This window comes from Macrobrachium nipponense, chromosome 17 (genome assembly GCF_015104395.2).
Source record: "Macrobrachium nipponense isolate FS-2020 chromosome 17, ASM1510439v2, whole genome shotgun sequence".
Lineage (NCBI taxonomy): Eukaryota > Metazoa > Arthropoda > Malacostraca > Decapoda > Palaemonidae > Macrobrachium > Macrobrachium nipponense.
In genome coordinates this window covers 26,704,898-26,717,103 of record NC_087210.1, presented here as the reverse complement: position 1 = coordinate 26,717,103, position 12,206 = coordinate 26,704,898, and the positions used below count along the sequence as shown (strand labels likewise).

General features: G+C 33.4%; 1 protein-coding gene across 1 annotated transcript in view; it reads left to right on the top strand.

Moving 5' to 3' along the window:
• LOC135196144 (sedoheptulokinase-like) overlaps positions 1–10,765 on the top strand; it is a 210,242-nt gene extending 199,477 nt beyond the window's left edge. The window contains exons 10-12 of the mRNA XM_064222694.1: positions 2,018–2,192; positions 2,360–2,555; positions 4,896–10,765. Coding sequence (XP_064078764.1) covers positions 2,018–2,192; positions 2,360–2,555; positions 4,896–5,094 — 570 coding nt within the window. The 3' untranslated portion in view covers positions 5,095–10,765. The remainder of the gene's footprint in view (positions 1–2,017; positions 2,193–2,359; positions 2,556–4,895) is intronic.
• Positions 10,766–12,206: the final 1,441 nt, after the last annotated feature.

Genomic DNA, 12,206 nt, shown 5'->3' with positions numbered 1-12,206 from the left:
GAGGCAGTATCTACCTGTAGCTGCTGTCTCACAAGGTAAGGTACTGCAGACATTATATATAATGTGAGCACATGACTTATTTTTATTCAGAAAGCTGTCTATATACCCACCTTCCGGGTAATGTGGAGTCAGCTAATGTAATTGTTTGGTAAGTCACTTATGTGAAAATGATATTTTAATGATAAAATAAGGTTTCACATATACTTACCAAACAATTACATAATCAGAGCCCTCCCTCCTCCCCACAGATGGACGTTGCGGCTCAACGAATTGAAGTCTAAAGCTCAGCAGTACCAGGTATTCCTGAAAGTGGGCGGGATCTGTATCACCTACACAAACAAAGGCAGCACTGCTACCGCCGCCAGGAATTTGAATTTTCGACTGCCAGGTAAGAAAGCGTACAGCTAATGTAATTGTTTGGTAAGTATATGTGAAACCTTATTTTATCATTAAAATATCATTTCTATTGATACTGAATTATTCCTTGAATAGCCTATTTATTATGAAGATGTGCCAATATATGTAATATACGTATAAGGTAAAATGGTTTTATTACCTTTATTATCAATTTATTTCATAAAGTGAATCGTTTCATGGATGTTGGTGGTTATCACACCGAAGCCGAAGATAGTTAACCAGTAAATACCAGTTACAATTCAAGGTTTGATTTTTAGAATGGTAGTGTAAGACTATCCCCAATTTTTAGGGGTGAATTTAAGGAGTTAAAGGTCATCTTATATGTAGTAATATATGGTAGGTATCCTTATGCTTGAGTAGTCTGGGATGATTATATCCTGTATCGTTCATATAGGGTGAGTTATTAAGTATGAGAGTTGATATCCTAGAAAAAGGTCACTCAAAGAACCACAGGAGACGTAGTTTTAGAGCTCTAGTCCTGATACAGTCACTTTGCAGTGTAAACAAGCAGTCTACAGAGGTGGGCATATGGTCTTTCAACTTTTTTTTTTTATTTCTTGCACTAGCCAGCTCCAGGTTTAGCAGTCTGACAATTTGACATCTTGAATCTTTCCCTACTAAAGTATGATTCAGTGCTGTAAGTTGTGGGTTTGTTAATGAACAAATAATGGGAAATCATTGTTGAATTTAAACCCATGATTTGTGTCCAGTTCTCTTCTTCCCTGTCCACATTTTCAGTTTTCAGAGGCTTACAACGCAAAAAATGAGCTGGTTTTACAGGAGAAACTTACGTCACGAGCACTGACAAACAAAATGGCACCATGATTACGCACAGAACAATCACTTTCACTTTGTTTTTATTTAAAGATATAGGCTTCTGATGGCCACTGGCCTAGGTACAGCATAAAAGTATTCATAATAGATCCACATTTGGTGGCCAAGCCTCAAAGTGCCTAACAGAAAATTCTATGAAACTTTTGTGGTTGAGTTTCTGTATACTGTATAGCAGTCTTCTTAATGGCTGCTCATTTAGAACAATGGATATTAGTGTGCTCATACATTGTACTATATACTATATAGGATGGTAAACATACCATTTTTTATATGTAAACCAACTTCCATCTCTGTCTGTGTCTATTAACATAATGGCTCTTTTTACATTTGTTTTTTTAAATAAAGGCAGTCCCCGGTTTACAACAGGGTTCGGTTCCTACGCTGTGTCATAAGCTGATAATCGTCATAAGCCGAAAGATTGTTGAAAATCCAAAGAAAACCTTACTTTTAATGCTTTGGGTGTATTGTAAATGATGTCACCTACATTTTTATTGAGTTTTTCCATAAAAGAATCCTCCAAATTTTTATTATTCTGCTGTTTTGGAGCCATATTTCTTCCGTCAGGTTGGCATCATAAGCATTATAACCCAGAAACGTGAAATAAACCAGGAAATCATTTCTGATGAAATTATTTGAAAAGCATCGGAACATTGTAAGCCAGGTACTGCCTGCACATATTGGTTGTTTGTTCATAAAATTTACTGCTCTTTGACGAACTAAATCAAACTCTTTCCTACTCATTCATAAGAGTTTGTGTCTTTCCCAGAATTTCACTCCAGATGAACAACCTCCAGCATGTCCACAGCCTGTGGAATATTTTCCATTTTTTGATGGCTCATACTTAGCAGTAGCAGCTTCATTAAATGGTGGCAATGTCCTTGCAACGTTTGTTAGAACTGTGCAGCAGTGGAGCTTAGAATTGGGTTTCCAAGTCCCTCAGTGTAAGTTGCTTTGAATTTACAACATTTTTATGTAAAATATTTCAGTGAAAATAGTTGGTAGCTATATGGTAAGAACTTGAAGGATATCTTTTATATCAGAACCTTATACTTATAAAAAATGTATCAAAATTAGCAGTAGATTTTAAACAAGTATTTTCTATGTACAGCAAAGATTTGGCAAAGAATCCTAGCATTAGGAGAAGAGGCACAGAGCGAGTCTTCATTAACCATTAATCCTACGCTCTTTGGAGAACGACATGCTCCTGAAGGAACAGCAACTGTAACTAACATTGATCTTGGGAATGTATCACTTGGCAAAGTTACAAGAGCTCTTTGTAAGGGAGTCGTTGCTAACATACATAGGTAAGAGCATTATAAATGAGTTATTTTGAAATGTTAACATTTTATCTTGTTGAAATACTAATGATTCTTAACTTATAGTTATTCCATTTTAATCTTGAATTTCATTATACAGTATAGAGTATATGAGCTTACAAGCATTGCAATTGCCTTCATGGGAAAGATTTTGTATATATGTACATACATTATTGATACTATAGATTTTGAGATTATTCTGTGACCTATTCTGACTCTCATTCCAATTTCACCTGACTAGTACAGATTTCTCATGCTTTAGGAAATATCAAAATTGGAATTGTAAGAATATGCCAAAATATAAACAATTTACAGAGAGCACAGATTGACTGTAGCCATTATAAGCAGACAGTTTCCCTTGTTGTCAATAGCAAAGGACTTACATAATGTTTATTTTATTTTATTTGACAAAGGCTCGAAATAATGAGGATAGAAAGACACTAATGTAAAAATGAGTGGAAGATTTTTGTAAAAAATATTGACAGTACTGTTGCTTGTGAAGTGCTTATTAATTATATTTATGATTTTCTATTTTTTTTTTTCATTTCAAAGTTTGTAAATATGTTATACCTTTTCATAATACAGGATATATATTAAATGCTAACATTACGTAATTATAACTTATTAAGCATGTGAATTATAGCCCAAAGTTTTGATACATTTTGATGATCATTCAGTACATCTTTTAGGTCACTTTTATTGATCATTTAAAAATACATATATAGTATTATGTTACACCCCATCATAGTACTCTGCATTGCAGTAAACTTTTTTATGAACTGACTGTGATGAGTGTGATAATCATAGGCATATTGTGAGAATCTTAGGCAGAGTATTCTGATATTCCTATGTTGGTAATGAAATGGGATTTCTTCCAAGTTAATTGCTTATTAATGCAATAGATTTCTTATTTTTCATATTAATTTTTGCACTCATATCTATTTAAGGTATGACTTAAGTATACGTTAGCAACTTTGAAGTGTGAAATATATCTATGCTTAGAATTAAAGATTTTCTGTGCAGGTCCAAATTGGACTATAGCTGCCACATTTACACATCAAATTAAGTCCAAACGGGGACACATAGTCTACAACAAAAGTCTTCAGATATGCTCTGGGGGATTTGGAACACGACTGATTGAAAGTCTGTTTGTTGATTATAATGAGCCTCCTATATAGTTTGGAAGAAAGGAACCCTTAGGGCTCCATTATGCTGCAAGACTAAAAAGCTCCTCTCAGTATCCAACCTTCAAGATTCTTGGGAATGTAACTCTTGATATGTTTTGTGTAAGATTCCTAAAACCCTTCCAAATATGGCAGAAAAGCCTAATGATGGCAGCGTTCAATGTTGAAAAATTTATGAGACTGCCAGAGAGAATTTCGATATAAAGCAACAGTCAGAAAAGGAAATCAGAGCTAAGTTTTTAGAACACCATGCAAAGTATTAGGTCCAGGCCAAGATTGATACTAATGGACATGATGTATGAGACAAAATTACCAGATTGCATATCAGTGTTCAGTGGTTGCAGCAGAGGTTATATCTCTGGTTCAAACTTTTGTTCTAGAATGCCTTTTAAATCACAAGAATTTTGTGATAAATTGACACTAGGAGTGACAAGAATCTGTAATTAATTGTAACTCAGTGCATCTACTTACTTGTAAGGCTCAGGAGTGCCTTTTCCAAGTTTGAAAAACTGCTTCTGCCAGATCTCAGCCCATGGTGTGATTCAGGGAAATTAAGATGACAAATATGCAAAAATGCTGTTTACATCGCTGCCTGATAAATAATGAAGAGATAGTCTTTTCTTCTCAGTAAGAAATATAAAACCATAACTTAGGTGCTAATCTGTCAATATACTTTAGAAGGTAGCAGCACTCCTAAAATGTTGGGAGATGAAATAAGCATCTTTACACTCATCAGTTTTTTTAACTCTCTTAAGATTTTTAGAGCGAATTTTTTTCATAACTCATGTTCATAAGTATTTTTTATTGTAATTTTGTAATGTTTTCTTAACTTATATATTCTTATTTTTCTAATTTATTTTTATTGTTTATTTTCTTTACCATAAGTGTATGAATAACTAATATAGGAGGGTGTGCAACTATAACATGACCATTTCATATATAGCACTGATTGACTTTGTGGTCCCGGTGCTTTGCTCTGTTCCTAAATTTCTTATATACTATCCACCCATAAACCAAGTACGTATAATGTAAAATGGAATTTAGCAAATTATGTCCAAAGAATATATTGTAGCATTTTCAGTGTTTCATAGATTTTTTAAAACTTTACAAAATTGTATATTTTGGAACATTTCACTTTTTTCAGTATGATGCCAAAGTCAATGTTATCTGAAAATGGAGTAACAAGCATCATTGGAGGCGGTTCGGCACTTATGAGAAATAAGATTCTGCACAAGGAACTTGAAGATATGTATAAGCTCCCTGTCACTTTAGATTCTCGTGGAGACGCAGCCTATGGGTCAGCCTTAGCTGCAGTAAATGCTAAGGAAACCTCGAGAGATTAGTAGGATTAGTGTAGTGTGTATATTTGAAGATATTTACTGTTTTTAGGGTATTCTTCTCAATTGTTTCTGTAGCAATTCCCATAGAAAACATTGCATATACATAGATCCTTTTCTTAATTCAAGTGGAGTTTATTCTACAGATGCTCTTTTCATTTTGTAGATGCATACATATTAATAAGTATCTGCTTTGATTGCTGTTTTGCACTCTTTTCTTTATTCTGTTAGTAAATTTTATATTTAGTAGTCAAGCATAATTGTTTTGAAATGTAGGTACTGTTTTGCTGCCATATGTAATAAAATAGTTTGGATTGGTGATGACCGTAGTTGCATTTGTTAATAATAATGGTAATAATTGAAATTCTACTTCATTTAGCTTATCATGCAAGTAGATGACTGTAAGGTATCTGGGAAAGGAATGAAGAAGTCACAAACTAGGAAGAAGGTTTCAGACATATTTATATGCATCTAGAAGCCGCACAACTTGGAACAACATTATTAATCCAGCCTTTCAAGAACTCCAGAATCATCATTAATGTTTTTGACCACAGGTTTTTGCTTTATGGGGTTAGATATGTGATGAGTTCTCACTGCTCTTTCTGCTGTGTTCACTTTCTGCTTGTTTCCATTTTGCCAATAACCTTGTAGAAGTACAAGTTTAAACCATTGCCATTTTGTTTTGCAAATTTTTTATTTGAAGGTTCTTTATTTAATTTTTTCCGCTAATATAAATATGTTTATGTTGTCTTAAAGTGGTAATAAGAATTTTTACACAAATTAAAATGTATATGTATTCCATTGTAGACATTTCTGATTTTCTACCTCATTACTTTCCATGTCTGTGAAGTAGTGTCAGAAAGTTGAAAATTGTGTATAATCTTTGATGTTTTCCCGTTACAAACATCACTGCCAGGAGGTATCAGTAAAGGAACTGTACAGTCCAGTTTGTGTGATGTGGGTAGAGATTTTAGTAAAGTAATTGACTATATGTTGTGAAAAAAGACCAAGAAGGTAATCTGTGTTGTATGCTTCAGTTTTGTAAGTTTTTTGCACTTTGCAATAAACATTTCTTTAGATACTTTAGGTTAAGCTTGGCATCAACAAGTCATTTGTTTGTTTTATAAAGTTAACAGGTTTTCTTAGGTATGCAGTAGAAGTTTGAGAGTGACAAATATTGTGCTCTTCATATATACTATGAAAGTTGCAATTTCCAGTGTCTTAATGACCTAAATTGGTAAATTGATGTTGGTCACAATTACTTATTTTTTATGTTCAGTTTTGCTGTGCTGAATAGAGTAAAAACAGAACTGGATTGTTCTGAACAACTTTCTGTTTTTTGTTTCATAAAGACACATTATAGCATTTATTTGTAGTTTCAGAAACTCAGATTCTGTTATATTGATTCTCTGAAAAGATACTACATTAATGTTTCTTTCCTGTTGATAGAATTACCTTTTTATGGAAATAAGCTCCTTGGATCATAGGTTACATTTGTGTCCTGTTTGGCACATATTTATAATCAACCAACATGAGCTAATTTGATACAAATCAAGATTTAAGTTTTCAAAGATGGGCAGATTGTAAAGTTTTAAATTCTCAGATTAAAGAATACTGTCCAACATGACCATTAGTATTTAGTATAACTATACTATTGAATCAGATTTCTAAATATTAAAGAGGATGATGAACCAAAGGATTTGTTTATGAGTATTGAATAGACATGATGTAGTAAGGAAGCCAAATTGGAGGAGAACAAAAGATACAAATTGAAAAATAGGACATACTGTAGCAATAATGTCAGTGGGAATGAGTTGTCAAAATTTCTCTTCCTCTTCCAATGTCATCATATTAAACTGCATAACATGTGCACCAACATTAAAAGATAAATGTAATCAAGAAGAAAATATTTGGAATGAATCTTGCATACTGTTAAAGTTAGCTTACATCTTTGCACCGTTGGTGTGATCAGCATTCATAATAAACAAAAGAATACTTCCTGGCTGACCCGGATGAACTGTGCCTGTAATCACAAGTTTTTCACTAGGTAGTGTTGGAATGTTTATGTTTGTGCAGAATTCTTTTTGCCATGTCCTTGTGCTTATGGTGTGATTGATTGATTGATTGATTGATTTAGGGGTTTTAGGCATAATGCCAAGCACTGGGGCAACTAAGGCCATACAGCACTGAAATGGAAATTGACAGTGGAAAGGTTTGAAAGGTGTAATTACCTTGCTCTAGAAAAGGTTGTTAATGCAGTTCAATGTAGTTGTAACTGCTTTTGTCTCACATTATTTGCAACACATTGAAATTTTATATGAGAATTTTAAAGCCCTTAGTCCTCTTGTTGTAGTGGGACAATTTTCTCCTGAACTAAATATGAGAATAACCATGCCCTCTCTTATCATTAGTTGCTAGGAAACTCCAGTGTTGAGTCTGGGTAGGATGATGGTGCACACTGGTTTATAGGAGGATACCTTCATATACTGAAGGTAGCTGTCTTTAGGTTTGGACTGTCAGGCATGGGCTTTCAACTCTGGTGCAGGAACCACTATTACTCTGTGAGATAGTTCTTTTTCAGCTGTTGATTCACTGTTTGGTGACAGTACTTAGCAGGAAGGGTCGCACAACAGGCAAGAATGTTTAGAACACCTTTCCCTTTAAAAAAGCTTTTAGTTTGCTAGGCTGAGCAGATGTATTTTTGGCTGTGCTAACCCACCATGCTCATCAGTGTGGTAGCCTGTTTACTTTTTCAGTAGGTAAGATTTATCCAAGATAATTAAATTTTTTTAGTAAAATTGCTTATTTCGGTACTTCCCTACTATTACAAGTGGAAACCCACCCAGCCTCCCCACATGTTAAGGGCGATCATTAAGAATTCTGACAAGAATTCCAATGCCACATGATTGCAGAGAGTCCATCTGGGTCAGCCAAGCATTATTCTTTTTATTTTTAATGCAGATCATACCAAACAGCACAAAGATGTAAGCTAATTTTAACTGTAGGGAAGTATCAAAATCTCGTATTAGAGAAAGAAGCATGAAAAGTAATTGGGAAAGAAGAAATGAGTAAGAACTTGATAACATTTATTATAGAAGTTTATACCTTTAGTATCTTTTACACATAGATGGAGAGCAGTTAGAGGAGAAATGTATGCAGACCTGGACTTAGAAATAGGATTATACTTGTCACAGCATTCACCATACTTTGTCAGCTTATTACACAAAAACCATATGAAGAAAAGTAGAGACATTGATGGATTACATATATATAAAAGAAGAGATGCATGTGATTGTATGCAAATGTTTTCTCACCTATAACAATGCATTTTTGTTATGCTGTAAAAGTTCACATTGGGTAATGAACACTGAAAATTGTAAGAGGTGAATTAAAGTGATTTATTTACATTCAGTACATGAAGCATATGCTGTATAGGAAAAGGATGGCTAAATGAAAAATTGTAGAGTCGGGGTCAATCATTTTAATATTAATAAAATAAAGTGAAAATATCATAATATCATATGTCTGTATACTAATCACAAAAGTATACAAGCCACATGCAACATATATACACCTGGATTTTGGACCAGGTCAGAGTTTGAAATTAACCTCTTCCCGCTCAACCCTGTGTAGTATTCTTGGGTTTAAGATATCTGTCATATTTCAATAAGCCCGAGCATACTCGAAATTCTGTTATCTCTTTCCTAGCAACTCCCAGTAAACTCGGCTGTTGTTTATATTAGTCTCCCACTATAGAAAGCCGTTTTCTATGGATATAAGTGCCTTTTTTCTTTTAGAGAATTGTAACTACCTTGGCGCCAGTTGGCCATTGGAGACGCGTCCTTTCATCTGGCAGGATTTCCATTGTTTTTTGTGGATTTTCTTTTATTATTATTGATATAACTATCGTGAGTAGTGAGAGTGACAGTGATACAGAGTATTATGATGGAATGGACGATTCAGAGAGCGAAAGTGATGGTGATATGACGTCAGAATACTCTGAAACTTCAGATGAAGATGATGACGATAATGTTCCTGATAACCAAGGCTGGCAAAGAATAACAATTACAGATGATAAACCACCCTCTCCTCCACAGCCTTCATTTCCCTTTATTGGTGATACTATAATTCATCATGTATATAATACTGAAGATGATGAAGAAAATACATATATTCAGTATTTTGAGTCATTTCTTAATGACAATATTTTAGACTTTATTGTTACAGAGACAAACGGGAATGCTGAACAAAAGTTGAGTGGAAAATCAGAAGCGGAGAAAAAGAAATGGCATCCAACATATCGGGAAGAAATGAGGATTTTCCTTAGTGTTATTATGCTACAGGGGATTGTAAAGAAACCTGAAGAAAGCCAATACTGGTCTAAGATGCCTTTGTTACATACACCAATTTTTGCTAAAATTATGCCACATCGCAGATTTTGCAAAATAAAGCAGTATTAGCATTTGTCAAATAATGAGGATTTTGACCCTGCCACTCATCCTTGCCAAAAGCTCAACAAAATCTGGAAGTTTTATAATAGCATTTTTAGCAAATTCAAAAGTATGTACACGCCTGCACAAAATGTAGCTATAGATGAAAGTCTTTTACTTTATAAAGGACATCTTGGTTGGGTACAATATTTGCCACTGAAAAGAGCTAGATTTGGGATGAAATATTTCATGTTGTGTGAAATCAGGATACGTTTGGAATTTTGTCATTTATACAGGTCAAGGAACAATGTTTGATAATGATTATGAAGACCTTCCCGTGTCTTCAAAAATTGTTATGACTCCGATGAAGCCATTACTGAAAAAAGGCTATTGCCTTACAATGGATAACTATTATAACTCTCCCCAATTAGCAGATTTACTGACAGAAAATGAAACAGACATATATGGCACTGTCCGTGTTAGTAGAAAGGAAATGCCCTCTGGATTGAAACAAGAAAAACTGCAGAAAGGCGGTATGGCAGCTTACAAAAGATGAAAAGTAACAGCAATAAAATGGAAGGATAAGAAAGATGTTGTATTACTTTCCACAGTGCATAACACAGAAATGGTAGAAACAGAAAAAAGAGGAAAATTAGTGAAGAAGCCTAAACTAGTTATGGACTACAATAACACAATGGGAGGGGTTGATAAAGTAGATCAACGTCTCCAGGATTATCCTCTTACAAGAAAAAGGAGAAAGAGGTATTACAAGAAAATATTCTTTCATACTGTCGACCTCGCATTGTTGAATTCCTATCTTTTGTATCTCAAATTAGGAGGAGAAGCAACAGCTCTAAAGTACAGTTTTCAAATGATAGACGAGACAATAAAAAAGTACCATACACCTATGATGTCATCAAAAGTAGGACGACCAAGTAGTGTACCTCACCCTCTTCGTCTTACAGAAAGGCATTTCCCAGATGTCGTGCCACCTACAGAAAAGAAAAGTAACCCCACAAGACAATGTGTAGTTTGTAGCAGAAAGCGAGATGCAAGTGGAAAAAGTCTAAGGAAAGAAAGCAGATACTGTTGTTTAGTGTGTGATGTAGCACTGTGTATAACTCCTTGCTTTAGGATATATCACACGAAGGATAAGTTTTAGGAAAAGATGAAATAATTTATTTTATTTTATGTTCTGTACAGGAGTAAATATATTTATTTTCAAAATATAAAGCCGAAATAGGTAATACATAAGAAAAGTATTACGTATATACTATTATGATGAAGGTAAAACCTTTCATTTCAATTTGTCCTTTTCTATTACTTTTTCATAAAGGCAAGAATCTTTCTCTTTTTGTAATAATGAAACCTTTTACATTTTCTGTTGAAAGTATTATATTTTTGTCATCATATTTTTTTCTTCTATGTTAGTCACCAGGCTTTACTTTATCATATTGCATTTTTTCATAAATGCAAGATTTTTTTTTGCTCCTTTTATTTTCTTTTGAAGATCAGTTGTTATAAAGTTTTACATTTATCATATGTAATTATTTTGTTGTAATATTGAAGAAATATGAAAGAATAAAAATATAGATGAAAATGCAATAAATATATTCTTTATTTGTTATTTTCCTTGTTTTTTATAATTTCCGAGAAAATTCTGCCTTGAGAAGTTATGTAATAATTGAAGACTATCCTGACAAATTTTTTTTTTTTTTTAAGAAATATTCGAGGTGATTTATCACTTTAGCATATACTTTAGAAATAAACAATAAAAAAATATGCTTCATAAAGACTGGAAGTTGGGATAAAAAATGTGAGAGGGAAGGGGTTAACTGGAACTACGTGGTAAGGACAAAAGATTTCTATTAGGTTACATTCACCTATTTTCCTTGTGTGTATAAATGTAGTCCATCATTGTCGCTCCTTTTACTTCAGTTCCTTTCATCATATACTGGATGTAACAAGTTTTCAAGTCTGATGAGTATTCCCAAGTCTAGCACTGAATGCAAATATTTCATTGGATGTTTTACATCATATGTGCAAGTGATGCTTGGTGTATATTATTATGTAAATATGTAAATGTTAATTTTTTTTTACCTATATTCCTTTATTAGAACTTATGGTGCTTTCTTTTTCCGTGATATTTTTCCTCTGTTATTAATTTACATTGATGTTTTTGCTGGATATGCTTAAAATATCTTGTCTGTGCTTGTTATTGTTGGTATTCCTTTAGTACTCCTAAGGTTTCTATGATTCTTTGTAACTGAATACCATATAGTGAATGTAAATACAAGTAATTCTTACTTATGAGAAAAACACAATTTTTTAGACTGGATCTGTGAACCTCTGTTAATTTGTAAACTGTCTGCTACTAGTAATAATACAGTACGTACCAAGATTTCAAGAATGTGTTGTGAGGTATGTGATTTCCCTTACACTTGTTGGAACAGAGCCTTACATGATAGGTATGCTACTCACAATTCTTTGTTATAAACAGTAGTATAAAATTACATATACTATGTAGTAGTTTAATCACTATTAGTACTTTTGGCTTAAATTATTAGCATCTAAGTCTATTGAGGAATGTGTCTTGAAGTTTGGTGTAATGAATTGACTGTGATATTGTAATATTGGAAAGCAATAAGTGACAGTATTTTCTAACACATGATATTTGTTGTTGATATT